This window comes from Jatropha curcas, chromosome 6, assembly GCF_041381405.1.
Source record: "Jatropha curcas cultivar XTBG-Jc1 chromosome 6, XTBG_Jcur_1.0, whole genome shotgun sequence".
In the NCBI taxonomy this organism is placed as follows: Eukaryota; Viridiplantae; Streptophyta; class Magnoliopsida; order Malpighiales; family Euphorbiaceae; genus Jatropha; species Jatropha curcas.
Window position 1 is genome coordinate 10,859,018 of NC_143156.1, and position 16,021 is coordinate 10,875,038.

Here is a 16,021-nt window from a genome sequence, read left to right on the forward strand (position 1 = left end):
TATAGATTCTTATATTCAATAAACTTAGTCTATCCTCACACATTGTGCGGTTTAATGTTTATAAATGTTTTATTATGAAAGAGTTGTATTATTTTTATATTTAAAAATTATTTTATTGATTATTTATTTATTTCATCTATAGACTACAAAATTGCATAATTTTATTAATTAATAGAGTTATTTTTTGATAAATTAAAAGATTCATAAAAGATGATAAAAATAATAAAGAAAACTCTAAAAATATATAAATAACTTATACGAATTAAGTTTGATTACACAATAAAAGAAATAATATGTATCATTTAATCTTTTTCTTAAAAAAATATATATATATTTTTTTTAGTTTTCGACTATTATAATAAAAACTATTAATCTCACTTTTTCTATAAATTTAAAAAATGATAAAGCACTCTATTTTAATAAATTTAAAATAATAAATTCACCTCCTTAACTAAATTAAAAATAACAAACGTAAATATGCTTACCACCAATATATTGTTAGCTAAGATTTCCATTAAAGGGTTAAAGTTGGTGATTTCAGGCCATTAACTGTGCGGAGGGGCTGCTGTCCCTATGATTTCAGGCCATTAACGGGTATCTTTGGTGGAGAAGAAGTGATGAGAAGAGGTGAGTTGGCGATTTGGTGTTGTGATAAGAGTTTACCATCCAACAACTTAATTGTTTTACTTAGTTTGATATGGTTTAAATAAAAGCCTAGTCAATAAGATTTTCAAATGGGACTACAAAATATTTTATTGAGTAAAATATAAGCATATAGCTTTCTTATTTAATTTTAAATTTAATAGCTTTGGAAAATAAAAATTTGGGTCATGTTAAATTGTTCTTTAATTTTAATTAAACCGTAGTAATTAATTTCATATTTAATATTTATCCTCGAATAGTTTAAAAAGTTCTCGGCTTTAAAGTTCCGATAATATGATTATGGGCTTAAACCCAATTTGCAAACTTGGGCTTAAAATAAAATTATTCGGCACTTGAAGTCTATCAAATTAAAAATCTGGATTTTGATTTAATAAAAATATAAAATTTTTGAAAATAAAAATACAGATCGTTTCACTTAAAGATTTGATACTTAAGGCAGGGCACTTGTTACCAATCGAAGCAAAATATCTAGCTCAAAATTACAATAGCTAGATATGTAAATCGAGTTAGACAATTGTAAATCGACCTCGATTCGAGCTAACTAGTGAAGTCCTACTCTTCGTCTCATGCTGACTCTGGATGGTTAAATACAAGGCAAACACTGACAACTAAGCACATGATAGAAACACAATCTCCTAATCACAAGCTGACAAAGAGCCCTTTGAATCTCTATACAAAGGACTGCGATGTCCTCCACTCAAGTATAGCAGTTGATCCTTGATTAATAACAATCCTCTTACAGCTCTCTTTCTGATTTTAGCATCACAGTGTCTGCAGGTACCTTCTCTTTGATGACTAGAACATCTGTTCTTGCATTGCCTGACCATGCTTTGACCATAAATTTGTACCCAACTTAGTTTCAAGAATTGAAACTAAATCATAAATATTTTTATCATGATGCAAATACGCCAAATTGATAATTCGACTTACTTGCTTCCCCCTCATTCTAGATTGCGTCTCCTCCAAACAAACTTGATAAATTATTCAAATTTTATTTTTATTGTAATGGCAAGCACTTGTGAGCTCGGTTCAAATTGAGTAGGATGATATTGAATAAATAAAAAACTTTTTAAAATAAAATCGGACGAAACTGAATTAAATAATGTATTAAAACCAAATTAAATAAATTTAATTTAGTTATTTATGATTTTGGGTTATTTTTTAAGAGGAAAAATAATTATTTCGTCATTGAGATTTATTATAATTATTTAAGTAGTTCATGACTTTTATGCAAATATTTATAATATTCTTAAGATTTACTTATCATCCTACTTGGTCATGTTTGTTTGCGATTAATTTTTCATAAAAGGATCAAGTTATCCTAAATTCTCTAATAAACAGATTTTTTCGATCTCACTTTTCTCTATTCTCAATACTCACGAACGTGGGAAAAACAAATCAAAACACATGCATAAAAAATCAAAATTAAAGAAAGAGATAAATGTATCTTAATTGAATACCAATTCCCAACTAATTTAGTTACATCCATAACCCAACAGAAAATAAATCTACTGATTGAAAAACAAAATACTTTGTAGCTAAATAAAAAATTAAACCCAGAAAATACAGTTTTGATTAATTCTTCATTCAGGCACTCAACCGCATCTGGGATAAATTTTCCAGTTTGTTATTCGAGTTTGGCTGAAATTTTCTGGTAAAATGCTTCGAAATCAACAGGGCCTTTCTTAAATTACTCATTCAAGGAAAGAAAAAGAAGAAAAATGAAAGATGAGTCATTATACAAATAATCTAATGTCACCCGTACACCATGACGGAATCCTGAGATAGATAAGAAAAGATAACTCATAAGTAAATTCATCTACACCAAAAAAAAATTTGATACATATGCAAAAAAAACAAAAAAAAAAAAAAAATTGATGTTAGCATTAGGCAAAAGTAGAAACAGACACTAATACCTTCTTTAATGCCTTCTAGAATAGAGCACAATTTTTTTTAAAAATAGAAAATAAGGAAGAAGATAGAGCGGCTAGTTTAGGATATGATCGAAAAAGAACATTAGAGATGCAGCTCCATGAGAAATTGAATTTGCAAGAGACCAAGTTACTATAGGACTTGAGCACACAATTTAAGGATCGGATTTGGGTATTAGGGTTTTAGCTCCGGCGGTGATTTGGAAATGGAGATGATGATTTACGGTGAAATGGTTATTATTTGTGGTGGCTAAAAGTAGTGTTAGTTTGAGAGACGGGTATAAAATTTGAATTATAGATATTTTAGAGAGGATAGGAATAGACAGCAATGAGAAAAAATTTTATAAAGGCTAATCTTATCTTTTTTACTTTAAAATTAATAACAAAAACTGTGTTTTTTAACTGAAAGACTAAATAATATATCAGGGTAAATTTAAAGAAATTATAAATATTTATAAAAAAATTAAAACTATTTTGATAATCATGACAAATATCGAAAACGAAATAAATAAGATTCATGAAAAGCAAATTAAATAACGACAAAATACGGTGAGCCTTGTTAGCCCATAACACGGCATCTCAACATTTTAGCTCTTTTGACCAGACCAGAGTCGAAAGACTAAGAGACTAAAAGAGAAAAGACAAGGGAGCAAATATTCTTCCGCCGAGGCAGCGCTTAAGGCTCCTGAAAGCGAGATGTGATGATTTTGCTCGCCTGGGTGTACATAAAAGCGAATACTGCATATATTCAAATGATGATGAGCAGCAAATTTTAGTTGCTTCAAATGGATTACGAAAGGATCGAAAAGCCTCTGGTACTTGTAAATTTCTATTTATATTCTTTAGCCTTTTGCTTGCTTGCATGCGCTTCTCGCTTTACTTTCTCTTCTCCCAACTTCCTTCCCAATCGAAAATGGCAAGCTGCTCAAGAAAAATTCAATGCATTTTTGTTTTTTGCTTGTGATCTGTCAAAAATGTAACTGGGTTTCTGGGTTTTGACAGGGTGGAGGATTTTCCCCTGGAAAACTGAGAAATATGCTTCTTGGAGTGGAAAAGAAAAGAAGGGAAGAAGAAGAAGAAGAGGTGGATTCTGCTTACAACTTGAGATCTCAATCATCTCATCTGGATGAAGCTGGTAAATAACGACTTCTTGTATTTATTACTTTTGGTTTTTGTATTATGTGTCCATGTTTTGTCCTTTTTTCCAAAATAATGTTTCATAATTGCGAAATGCTAGTATTCGTTGCCATTATCTTTTTGTTTGGTTCCTAAGAAATTTCTAGCTCTTCATTTTTCTGAGTGTAGGATTGCAAATGTTTCTGCTTGTAGAACCAAATTTTATTGTTGCTCTATGTTATTGAAGCTAATATAAAAAAGTGGAATAATTAAAGATTGATTATTGTTTGTATTAACTGATTAGCAAGTAAAATCTCTTGTAGGTGGTAACAGTTCTGATAATTGCAAAGATGTAGATGTTGTCACTGTACTGCCTGAATGCTCCACTTCAACCACAGCTGACTCCGTGAGTTCTCAGATGGTTGCTGACCGTAGATCAAAGGATCACTCTCTTGTCAATCCAAGGATTAGGTCTCAGGAAGACTCATATTTAGATTATGATAGCAGACATGATTCTGTGAGTGTGTCTTCCACATCTTTTGAATTTCAGAAGGCAGAGCGTGGTACACAAAAAGTGCACCTGGCTCCATTTTCGAAGCCAGCACCATCCAAATGGGATGATGCCCAGAAATGGATCGCTAGCCCCACTTCAAGCTGGCCAAAGGTTGGGCAGTCTCAGGTGCAAGGCGGACAAGGCGTTGGTTCACGAAAGATGGGTAATGTTGCTTATATAAGCAGACAATCTTCCACTAAGGTTGTTGTTGAAGTTCCAGAACAAAAGTCAGTTGCATTTGAAGAACCAGATACAAAAAGGGTTGATAACAGTCAAGCTAAGAAGGAAATCGGGATGCAGAAATTTGTTAGTTGGGAGGCTGATCCACACCCGATTGTGGATGCATATGGCAAGCCTGTCCTCATGATTGAGAATTCTGTCGAGGAATCAGCAAGTAAGAAAAACTGTTCCTTGAATTTGTTCATATGCTTAATTTCCTTTTGCAGTCAAATTAGTTGGGAGAGAGAGAGAGAGAGAGGAATCCACTTGTTATGTTTGGAACATAATGTGCAGAGTTTCTTCACTGTCCATAACACCACCACATTGTAATAAATATCATACTCTTTCTCTTGAGAAAATAGAATTTATTTAATGCATTTAAATAAAATAATAACATCTTGAAGAATGATGAATTAGGAGACTGAATTATCTTCCTCTAAATAAATATCAAATTAAAGCACCTCTTGCATATCAGCCAGAGCTACATAGTCGTAAAATATCCCTTTTAAAGCTTAATGAAAAAAGACCATAATGAAGCCACAAGAACTGATTACCCCAAGACAACTACATGAGAAAATTTTGATCCTTGCATCTGTTGTAACTCATTTCCATTAGTTGATATTAACCATTGATTGGCAGTGGAGGATTCAAATAGCTACATAGTCCTAAAATATCCCTTTTAAAGCTTAATGAAAAAAGACCATAATGAAGCCACAAGAACTGATTACCCCAAGACAACTACATGAGAAAATTTTAATCCTTGCATCTGTTGTAACTCATTTCCATTAGTTGATATTAACCATTGATTGGCAGTGGAGGATTCAAATATGCTCAGATGATTTACCATAAATAACACAGGCAATTAGATGAAGCAATGTTATGGCAATCTCTCTAGATTTTTGTCCAAGTTCGGACTTGAGGAAAAACTTTTACCATTTAAATTACGGTGTATTTAGGATCTTTGGAGAGCTGAAAAATATGGTTACTACAGGGAGATTCTGGATGCAAATGCTTTTTTTCTATTCAGTATGTCTTCTTTAGATTCTAAGTATTTAATTAACCTTCAGCATTATTAGTGGCTAGAAACTGACCTAAATTCTCAAGTATTAGGAATTTGTTCTTCCAGTGGAAAGCAAATTAACCGATTAAGTTGACATAATGCAGGAAACCTTTCTTTATGTTTACTGCTTAAAAAGTTTCTGCTTCAGTATTTCAGTGCTAGACTGAATATTAGAGCTTGGTCAACATGCTCAAATGAAATTTTGTGGGTGACCGTTGTTCGGTATTGAGATTTGGTAGGCTGACATATCCTTTGATCCAAGTTTAGTTATTGTTGGAAGTATGGACTCCATTAGTAAGGATAAGACCTTTTTGGAGATTACCATTGGCAGCTAAATTTGATGAGAACTTTAAGTTGTGCCATAATTTCTTTATTGGGGCTACATTGGAGATAACAAAAGAGCCAATGGATATTGTCATTTTGCAGCATTGACTTCTCAAAATATTCTTAAGTTACTCTCAATTATACGGGCTTCAACAGACTCCTTTTTACACTCTGTTCCATTGCCTCATCCAAGCTCTTTTATTATATTTGGGCCAAATTGAAGTTGTAGCAATGGTACATGCATGTCATCAAGAGACTCTTGCAAGACCAATATAGTGTTAGATCTACAAACGTAAATGATAGATTGCGCAATAATAATGAGCTTGACCTTGTTAGACGGCTTGATGGTAGTCTCACAATCCTTCTAATTCCAATAAGGAGGCATTTGGAGTTGGTTCTTGTGTTGAGAGAGTGGAATTAGGGGCTGTGGTTTTGCAATTGTTCTTGATAGAGTTGATACCTGTGGATCTTGTGGGGGTGGCCTTTAGCTATTGGAAAAATTGATTGGTAGGCTTTATCAGTGATTCCAAGTAGGGGCATCACGAATGATGATAGGTGCATTTTAAAGGCTTTATGAACCATTTTGGCCAAAATTTAGGAAAGACAATCTTAAAAAACTCGGGGAACACCTCATAGCATTTGGGTCAATGTTTGTTGATTAGGTTGGTCTGTATCATGTGACATTTTTATTCCTTTTCTTTGCAGTATGACTGAAAAATTTCTTCAACTTTAGTGTATTTTATGATTTTGCTCAATTCTTTTAATTTTTTTAATCACTTGAACTTTTTTTTTTTGTCACAACTTGGACATCCATTAGCATTATGCAAATTATTGCTATGGAACTTCTGTACTTAGGGTAGTTTTACTGCTGTATTTAGGGTGGTTTATTTAATTATTCAGTTTTTATCATGTTATTGTCAGTTTCTTTTTTAGCAGGTATTAGTGTGGTGGTTAAGCAAGTAATTTATTGTAATAGGTAGTTATTAGTTGGAAGTTGTTGTTGTGGACAATGGATAAATTTAGCTTTGCATTTAGTTGTTTAAAAGACTCTGATATCAGGAAAATTTTAGGCAGAATTTTTAAGAAAAGGTTTGAGTTCCCAAAACTTAGATATTCTAGAGATCTTTCTTAGCGAGCTCTAAGAGATTGAAGATTCTCTCTAAGTCTGCCACCATGTATAGAAGAAAGAAAACTCCTTCTAAGACACCCTATTTCAAACCTAATCCCCTAATTCAAAGACCCATAACTAGATCCAAATTTGGGACTGTAATATTCAGTATCAGAGTCAAAAGTTATGGGAAACTCTATTCAACAACAACTTGGTAGAATTCTGACATTATTCTTAAAGGAACAAGCTGCCAACAAAGTTCGACATGAAGAACTCAATCTAAATTAGATGCCCTTACCTGTGTTTTTTTCTGATTCAAAAAAAAAAAAAAAAAAAAAAAAAAAAAAGAAAGAAAAGAAAAGAAAAGAAAAAGAACATCAACAATGGAAGGGAGCAGCCATAGTCAAGTATTGAAAGAAAAAGGTCTAGTAGGTTCAGCCAGTCCGGAATCTCCTATGGGCAGTACCATTGTTTCAAAATTCACCAAGTTGGATTTTCTTAGGCCACATATAAGGAGTAATAATTTAGGAAAGTTGGCAAAATTGAACCAAGAACTGTTGCAGAGCCAATAGTTCTCCAGCAACCATTTCAAGTCTTAATAGCTATGTGTATAGAAGACAGAGCAAAGCAAAAGAAATAAATAATCAAACAACATCAATTGTTAGCACAACTAGAGGGCTTCCATCTGATTTGGCAGCCTCTAGATGGGAGGGATTGGGAAGAAGCAATTTGAGAATGATGTAGAGGAAACATTAGAGGAGCCATTTGATCCAGGAATATTAATTAAATATAGAAGCACGCTAAGCAGGTCCTTGTTTGCAGCAATAATAGAGGGTGATAAGGATTTTGTATGTGTCACATTTTTACAAGTTGAAGATTTCATGTCACTAGTCCTTTGCACTTGAGGACAAGCGCCTTCTCGAGGGGGATTGTAATATTATGGAGCTGGTGTATTTAGGGTAGTTTTACTGCTGTATTTAGGGTGATTTTATATAGTTGTTCAGTTTTTATCATGTATTAGCAGTTTCTTTGTTAGTGTGTATTCGGGTGGTTAATTTATTGAAATAGATAATTATTAGTGCATAGTTATTATAGTGGGTAGTGGATAGTTTTAGCTTTGCTCTTAGTTGTTTAAAAGGCTCTAATATCAGGAAATTTTAAGCAGAATTTTAAGAAAAAGTTTTGAGTTCCTAAAACTCAGAGATTCTAGAGTTCTCTCTTAGCGAGCTCTAAGAGATTGCAGATTCTCTCTAAGCCTGTCACCATAGCTGGAAGGAAGAAAACTCCTTGTAGGACACCCCATTTTGAACTCGATCCCCTAATTCAAACACCCATAACTAGATCCAAATTTGGGACCGTAGCAATTGCATTAAAGTAGAACAAATATTTTTTTTTTTAGAAAAAAATCTTCCTCGGCAATGACATAAAAATGATCTTCGTATCCCCAATCCTTGCATACTCCACCTCTACACACCAACTCTCGTCAATGCCCCACCTTTCCCTCCCTTCACAAGACGAGAAAAAAAAAAAGATCTCTCTCTCTCTCTCTCTCTCTCTCTCTCTCTCTCTCCTGCTTTTTCTCATAAATGAATCCTTAAATTCACTTTACCCTCCTTTTATTTGCAAAGCTCAAAATGCGTAACTAGCAATCAGTTACAAACCTTTAATACCCATTAAAACCCCATCATCACACACACAACCCACCACTAGACTATGATAGCCATGAGGAATGGCATGTGTGTCATCTTGTTAACCCACTATAGAACAACCAACTTGGGTGAGTTGATAATGAAGGACTTTAAACTAACATTGGTGATTGGATTACTGATAACCTAAAATCCTTCATCTCTGTGGTGATTGGACTTTTTTATTTCAAATTCCTCGGTGATTGGATTACAGATTCTTCTTGTTTCTTTTCTTCTCCACTTGTTTGCCCTTTTGATGTGGAGAAGCTATACTTTTGTTATTCTATTTGTTTACTTTCTTTAAACTGTATTTTCATTTTAAATGTGGGCCTGTTTTAAAACAACATATACGGGGCTTTTTTTAACTATTTGTTTTAAATATTATTTTCAGTAATTTTAACTGACTATTTATTATGTTCATTATAATTCAAAAAATAGCTCTTGATAAAAAAGTGATGAAATGCCTCTAGGCATAAAATTTAGCTAATAGAAAGACTATCAACCCCAACAATTCACCTACTACGACCCAAATTAGTGTACTAACTAAACCTACCTCTACGAACCATATATACTATTAAATGGCATATTTTGTACGCATACCCATTCTAGGCCCTGAAATTTACCACTTTGTAGGTAACTATTTGTAGGTAACTATGTTCAGAATGATATTTACATAGCATGTTAGTGGTTATTGGGAAAAAGTTTTATCAAACTATTGTTTTTGTATTTGTGTGCTTTATAGTTATAGTGTATTAAGCAAATAAAAAAGATATATAATTTTAAGGGCATTATTGTAATCCATTACATTCTTATACTTTCTCTTGGACTAACCAAACACAATTATTACATTCTTAAGAAAAGCGTATTTATAACCAAACATCATAATTCAAACATCATAATATTGTAGAGCACTAAGTTCAAGAGTTGTTTGGTCATTAGGCTATACTTGTCGAAGGTAAAGGGTCATTTGTTTGGGCTAAACTCTGAATACTGAATCTGAATGAACAACATATTGAATTGAATGATTAAGATGCATTAAGAGCTAATTCCTGAAGTATTTAAAAGCGATATTTAGTATCATTCTATAATTGTGAGGGCAGTTTTACATTTTCGTTTAATAATGTTGAGAATCTGGGCCCTAGGAGCAATTAATGAAATCAAATTCAATTATTTATTTAATATTGGGCTTATAATGAGTTGGGTTTATCTTTAACACAAAATGGCCTAAGCCATTTTGGTTGGTTCACCCTTTACATTATATGCCCTTTTAGTTAGTTGTATTTATCTGATGTGGGATTACCCATATACTCCAACACTCCCCTCTCAAGTGGGACTACCCACTTGACAAGCATACGATGACCCAACACATGGGTCCATCAGGGTACGACCCAACACGGGAACTTCCCTTATGCAGGTTCGGATCCCAGGCTCTGATACCATGTTGAGAATCTGGGCCCTAGGAGCAATTTATGAAATCAAATTCAATTATTTATTTAATATTGGGCTTATAATGAGTTGGGTTTATCTTTAACACAAAATGGCCTAAGCCATTTTGGTTGGTTCACCCTTCACATTATATGCCCTTTTAGTTAGTTGTATTTATCCGATGTGGGATTACCCATATACTCCAACAAATAAGTTATATAGCTTACTGAACCAAATTTAAAAAGAAGCTTTTTCATTAAAACAAAATGTGGCTTGCAAACTCAGATAAGATTCTATGATTCAACCCAGACAAATTAACTTATTTCTTGTTCTGCAAATAAATAAGTTGAGGTCCAATAAGCTATCAAAAAGACAAAACAAATGACCACTTAGTATCACTTTCATATGAGTATATTTGCTTTTCACAGTCAGTCAGCCTGCCTAGTAGCGAAGCCAAGATTTAAAAGTTATGGAGGCCAAAGAAAAATTTTCAATGTCGCTGGAGGTCACAAAATTTTCATAAAAAAATTACACTAAATGTAAATTTGAAAAAAAATTTTGAGCTACCTGTCCCCCTTACCTCCACCGTCAAGCCTGTAGACTGCCATAGTATCTATGTGAGGGAACAAAGCTGGGTCTTGCCTTCCTTCAGCAGCAATGGTAGTGGAAACTTTGGTATGATAGGAACACTGAAGATTTGACTTTTAAGAAGGGCTAATAATGCTTCACCAATGGACCTGGTCACAAAAATTCGAGCCAAAGGTTACAAGGTTGGATGATTGCCTCAGCCATGTTTTCTGGTTTCAATCATGCCAAATGCAACATGGGGTCTTGAATAGTTCAGTATGAAAGATCAAAATTGGCTGAATCTTCTTTATTTTACTTGTATATATTCAAAGAAAAAGTTAAATGAACTCATTAGAGATTTCAAAGAGATGATTGCAAAAAATACTTGAGTTGAGAGCTAAGAATTGAAGAAATTTTATGCAAAGGTGAAAGTCACTAATCTTGACAGGGTTTTATACATGATCATGAGACATTGAATAGATTGGTAGAAAACAAAACCAATGTTTCGAACCCTTCACAAACAGTTGTTAGAGTGTTAAATTGGTGTTACGGCTCCGTTTCTTTTCGGAAAATAACTTATCTATGAAAAATATTTTCCAACGAAATGTTCTCCTTGAAAAATATTTTTCAAATTACTCATTTTCTATTGTTTGATTGCAATATTGAAAATTAATTAAAAAATATTAAAATTTTTAACTTGTAAGACCATAAAAATATTTATAATTATAGAAATTTCGTGTTTTAAAAATTTATTGTTAAATATGAGAATAAATGCATAAAAAATGATAAATTATGATAGTTACTGGTGACCGATGATAGTGGCTACCGATAATATTAATAAATTAAAAAATGTGTATTTGTAAGGTTATATTAAGTTTGTTAATGTTCAAAAAAATGTTATTTTCTCTTCAAAATGGGAAGTCATTTTCCTTAAATATAATTAAGTTTTTCTTTGAGCAAAAAAATATTTTCTATTGACTGATTTTCTTGAACATCCCAAACATCGGAAAATTTGGAAAACATTTTACAGAGAAGTTATTTTACAGTTGTCTCAACAAAAGGATATTAGGGGCACTGTTTGAAACCAGCTGAGAATTACAACTTTAGTAGGATTCTTATCAAGTTATTATCAAAATTTATTTTCTTGTAGATAATATTTGTAGTTATTGTAGTACGAACCATGGATATATAAGATAAGGAGTATTTAGCATATGGAAAATGATAGTGATGCCTATGTGAAGGCTCTCTTACATTTAATCTGTGGTGTCTGATTATCTGTTATCTATGCATACATTAAGTTATTTTTATTTTTTTCCTAAGCTTGTTGTTCTTATTTATAGCTCTACTTTTTGATCTATGTGGGAGGGTTCATTATTCTCCATGATCTGCACTTATTTCTTTCTTTCTCGATAAAGTTGCTTTTCTTGTCAAAATAAACAACTCAAACTTCTCCTTTTCCTCTCAATTCTTTCTTATTCTTATTTTCTTGTTTCTGGTGATCACACCTTATTTAGTTGCTTCCACAGCCTGCTAAGACTGTAGTAGCTTCTATAGGCTAGTTGATTTGGGTTAAGTCCTTTCTAATAGAAGTTTCTTAACTGGTGTGCTCACCTAGGGTTCCTTGTGTTGACAACATAAATCTCCCTTTCCAGTAGCTATGTCATTGGAGAAAACTCGGCTCTGGCAGAGAAAAAAAATTTCTTGGTTTGAAAAGATTGGATTCTTTTGTTTGTTTTGCTGCAGTTTGGTAAAAATATGAATCATGATATAAAATGAAAGGACCCTGAACACCTAGAAAGCACTAAACCGTCGGCTGCAGTACCTGTACTGGTACTGGTGCTGTAGTATGCCTTCTCTCCTTCCCTCCTTTTTTTGGTATGAATACTTTGAATATAAATTACAGTGACTGCATACTTCAAATAACAGCAATATTTTTTTTTTTTCTGAAAATAAATTTCCTTCAATGCATATCTATATAAATGGATGATAATATTTTGGAAAAAGAAAATTTATGTCCATTTTTTAACTTTGTTGCAGTTAACTTTAGCCAGCACGATTCATCTATAGCCATGCATAGTGCTACTGCATTTATCCCACCTCCTTCAACAGCTAGGTCTGTGTCAATGAGAGATATGGGTACAGAAATGACTCCTATTACTAGCCAAGAGCCTTCCAGGAACGGAACTCCAGTGAGGGCAACAACTCCAATCCGCAGTCCAAGTTCTTCAATGCCATCAACTCCTGGTAGAGCTGCACCAGCTTCATCTCCAACAAATGCTCCTAATGATCATCTCCATCTGAACAAGGAGTTGTCTGAAAAGGAATTGCAAATGAAAACTAGGAGAGAAATAATGGCATTGGGGACACAGCTAGGTAAAATGAACATTGCTGCCTGGGCTAGCAAGGAGGAGGAGGATAAAGATGCATCCACTTCTCTGAAAACTGTTCCAGTAGAACGACCAATTAAAAATATGATTGAAACGCGTGCAGCAGCATGGGAGGAGGCAGAGAAAGCTAAGTATATGGCCAGGTATGTGCTTATTCTTTTTCCCTTCTTCTCTTAGTCTGTAGAAGTCCAAACTGATCTTTGACATCCAAACACAGTTTTACTAAATTTCAGGTTTGAAAAGGGGGAATGCCTATAGGAACAATTCTGGAAAGTGGGATAATTAGACTGGATTTTATACTTTTTTTATTATTTTATTGAACGCAGCATAATATGATATGCTTTGCCTTGTCAAGAATAGATATAACACGGTACTTTGGGCCTCAAGAGTGTTGTAGTGCAAGGACATACATTTTGAACTTTCAATTGGTTAACATGCCTTTAAATAAGGAATGAGAAATCAAAATTATATATTTTAAAAGGAGCATAATCTACTGGATTGTCAAGGTATAGCACTTATTATCAGCTGAATTCATTTAGACACTATGGTGGGTACTTATTTGCAATTTGTGGTTTAAAAGTGATAATCCTGAACTGTGACTGCAATCATGTAGGTTCAAACGTGAAGAAATGAAAATTCAAGCATGGGAAAATCATCAAAAAGCAAAAACTGAGGCTGAGATGAGGAAAATTGAGGTTTATAATTTTCTACCCTTTTCTTTCTCCTTCCCTCCTTTTGCAGAATTTAATTCTACCTGTTACAATATTTTATTTTTCCTTCAGTTTCACAACATTTTAGAGATTCAGTTTTGTTCTTTTTGCACATTAACTGCTGCAGAAGTTCCAAAAAACTTAGATTTAATCCACAAATTCCTATCTATTCTTGCTCCAAGTAAACGAAGCCCCTGACTACCAATTGTGTTACAGTCAATTGTTTGAGTCTGGAATTAGCAGATTTTAAAATCTCTTAAACAAAATGATCCTGGAAAAGCATGGAAAGTGAAAGAAAAATTTGATGTGATTTCAGAATTAGAACTTTTAAATAAGGACATGTTCTGCTCCTGCCAATTCAGCTGATGAAGTTGGTAGTATTTTCCATTTATGATGGTGTCCTAACAAATTATGCAGCTTTTACATTAAAAATTGCATGTCTGAACTTCTGTGATTAGCTTTAATAATCATTCCTAGACTGTCACAAGCACAGGCCTAACTTTTGTGCTATCGTGTTGGTGGCATGTGGAGGTTACCATTTTGTTTCCACAAATACAACATACCGAACATAAAGTGACCATTTTTTGTGGTCTTTTACATCAATTCAAGTCAGAGTGGAGACAGCCCTAGGTGATGAACTAACTAAAAAGAATTGAGATGTCAAAAAAAAAAAAAAAAGGCTGAAGTATGAGGTAAAATTGTTGAATTTTCCCCATTCTTTTGAGTCAAAATTTGATTTTTTATTCACATGGCAAGCCAGCAATCAGCAATCAGCTTTAGCTTAGTTATCTATCCTTGTGAAACATGGTAAATGGTGTGCCTTTGGTGGTGTGGCCAATTCTTTATCTGTTTATTCCTGCATAAGTTTCTGTTTATGGAAGCTAGAATCCCAGGATACCTGCATAGTGCTTTCCATGACATGACACGACATGGCCTGTCCAATTTTTCCTGCAGCTTCTGCTAGAATGTAATAAAGTCATTGAGATATATATAGTGGAAATAATTAGAAATGGTGTTTCGCCTTATCTGAATTTTTCTTATAATTGGCTTTCTGGCTTTGTTGTGATTAAACATGCCCTATTGCCTCCATCCTGTCAGTTTGAGACAATTTTTAATCTGGACAATTACTTGTAGTTGCCATTTAATCCAGACCAATTTCTTATACTTTTAGATGGAAGTTGAAAGGATGAGGGGGCGGGCCCAGGATAGGCTTATGAACAAACTAGCAGCAGCAAGGCACAAGGCAGAAGAGAAGCGAGCAGCAGCAGAAGACAAGAGAAATAGGCAAGCTGCAAAAACCGAGCAGCAAGCGGAATATATTCGCACAACTGGTCGTATCCCTTCCTCATTTTCCTTCTGTGGTTGGTGCTTTTGAAACCTGCAACACTTGATATGAGCAGGCTGGTTACCTTGGCAGATTGTTTTGGTTTCTAACCTGTCGTATGTATCCTAAACCTATCCCTTGACTGTAAAAGTCTTTTGTAATTATCTGTATACATGTGAGCTTATTTGTTTTCATACTTTTTGTATTTTAAATACCACTCACTATAAAATTTCAAGCCCACATTCAAATGATTGTTGGAAAATAGATTTAATTTGTCTAATAAACTCTCTATATGAAATTTATTTATTCTTTAAATGGGAAAAATGAGATCTTGAATTTCTTCTTGAACAACAAAGGAAAGCTTGGTAAACAGTTGGTGATAATTTCTGTTTGTGTCTGCGATGATGTTAATAGAGCATTTCACTAGTTTTAGTTTCTTTCAATTGTTTCTAATTATGCCAACGGAACATTATCTAAATGGAGAAAATGTGGACAAATTTTCAATTTGGCCCTTTTAATTTTTATTTTATTCTTTTGTTTGTCTTGATTTAATTCAATTTTGATTAAAAACAATTAAACCTTATTTTTTTGTGTATTGTTAAGTAACAAGAATATTTAAAATTTCAAAATAAATAATGTCAATCAAATTAGTAAACACTATATTCATCTCCAAAAAATTTTACTGTGTTCCAAACTTTAAAAAAGATCTACTTTGCCCCTAAAACATGAATTTTGGTAATGTTGAACATCTCTGTCCAATAGTAACAATAAGGTTTTTAACTTTTATATATAACTAGTTTTTTTTATGACTGCATTCCAAGTTGACTATGTTTATTATATATTTTCATTTTTTTCTACTCTTTTAATTTTTTTTGTCTATATAATATTAAAACATAAATTTTTGTTTAGATTAAAATAAATATAAGTGTTTAATTTATATTATATTTTG

The 16,021-nt window shown here is 33.1% G+C and overlaps 1 protein-coding gene across 2 annotated transcripts; it reads left to right on the forward strand.

The window, feature by feature from the left end:
• Nucleotides 1–3,180: 3,180 nt before the first annotated feature.
• Nucleotides 3,181–15,334, forward strand: LOC105641925 (Remorin family protein). Of its 2 annotated transcripts, none has more exons than XM_037640837.2 (6): nucleotides 3,181–3,415; nucleotides 3,597–3,729; nucleotides 4,034–4,657; nucleotides 12,689–13,181; nucleotides 13,652–13,733; nucleotides 14,920–15,334. In XM_037640837.2, exons 1-6 carry the CDS (start codon nucleotides 3,380–3,382, stop codon nucleotides 15,121–15,123), a joined length of 1,572 nt encoding a protein of 523 aa, XP_037496765.1. In that variant the 5' UTR covers nucleotides 3,181–3,379; the 3' UTR covers nucleotides 15,124–15,334. The 2 variants fall into 2 exon arrangements, with proteins under 2 accessions (XP_037496765.1, XP_012081971.1); XM_012226581.4 differs by having other exon boundaries at nucleotides 3,181–3,409.
• Nucleotides 15,335–16,021: the final 687 nt, after the last annotated feature.

Coding starts and splice junctions, on each gene's coding strand:
- LOC105641925 (XM_037640837.2), top strand. CDS start 3,380: ATGGATTACGAAAGGATCGAAAAGCCTCTGGTACTT. Junction 4,658..12,688: donor TTCTGTCGAGGAATCAGCAA/GTAAGAAAAACT, acceptor ACTTTGTTGCAG/TTAACTTTAGCCAGCACGAT. Junction 13,734..14,919: donor CTGAGATGAGGAAAATTGAG/GTTTATAATTTT, acceptor TTATACTTTTAG/ATGGAAGTTGAAAGGATGAG.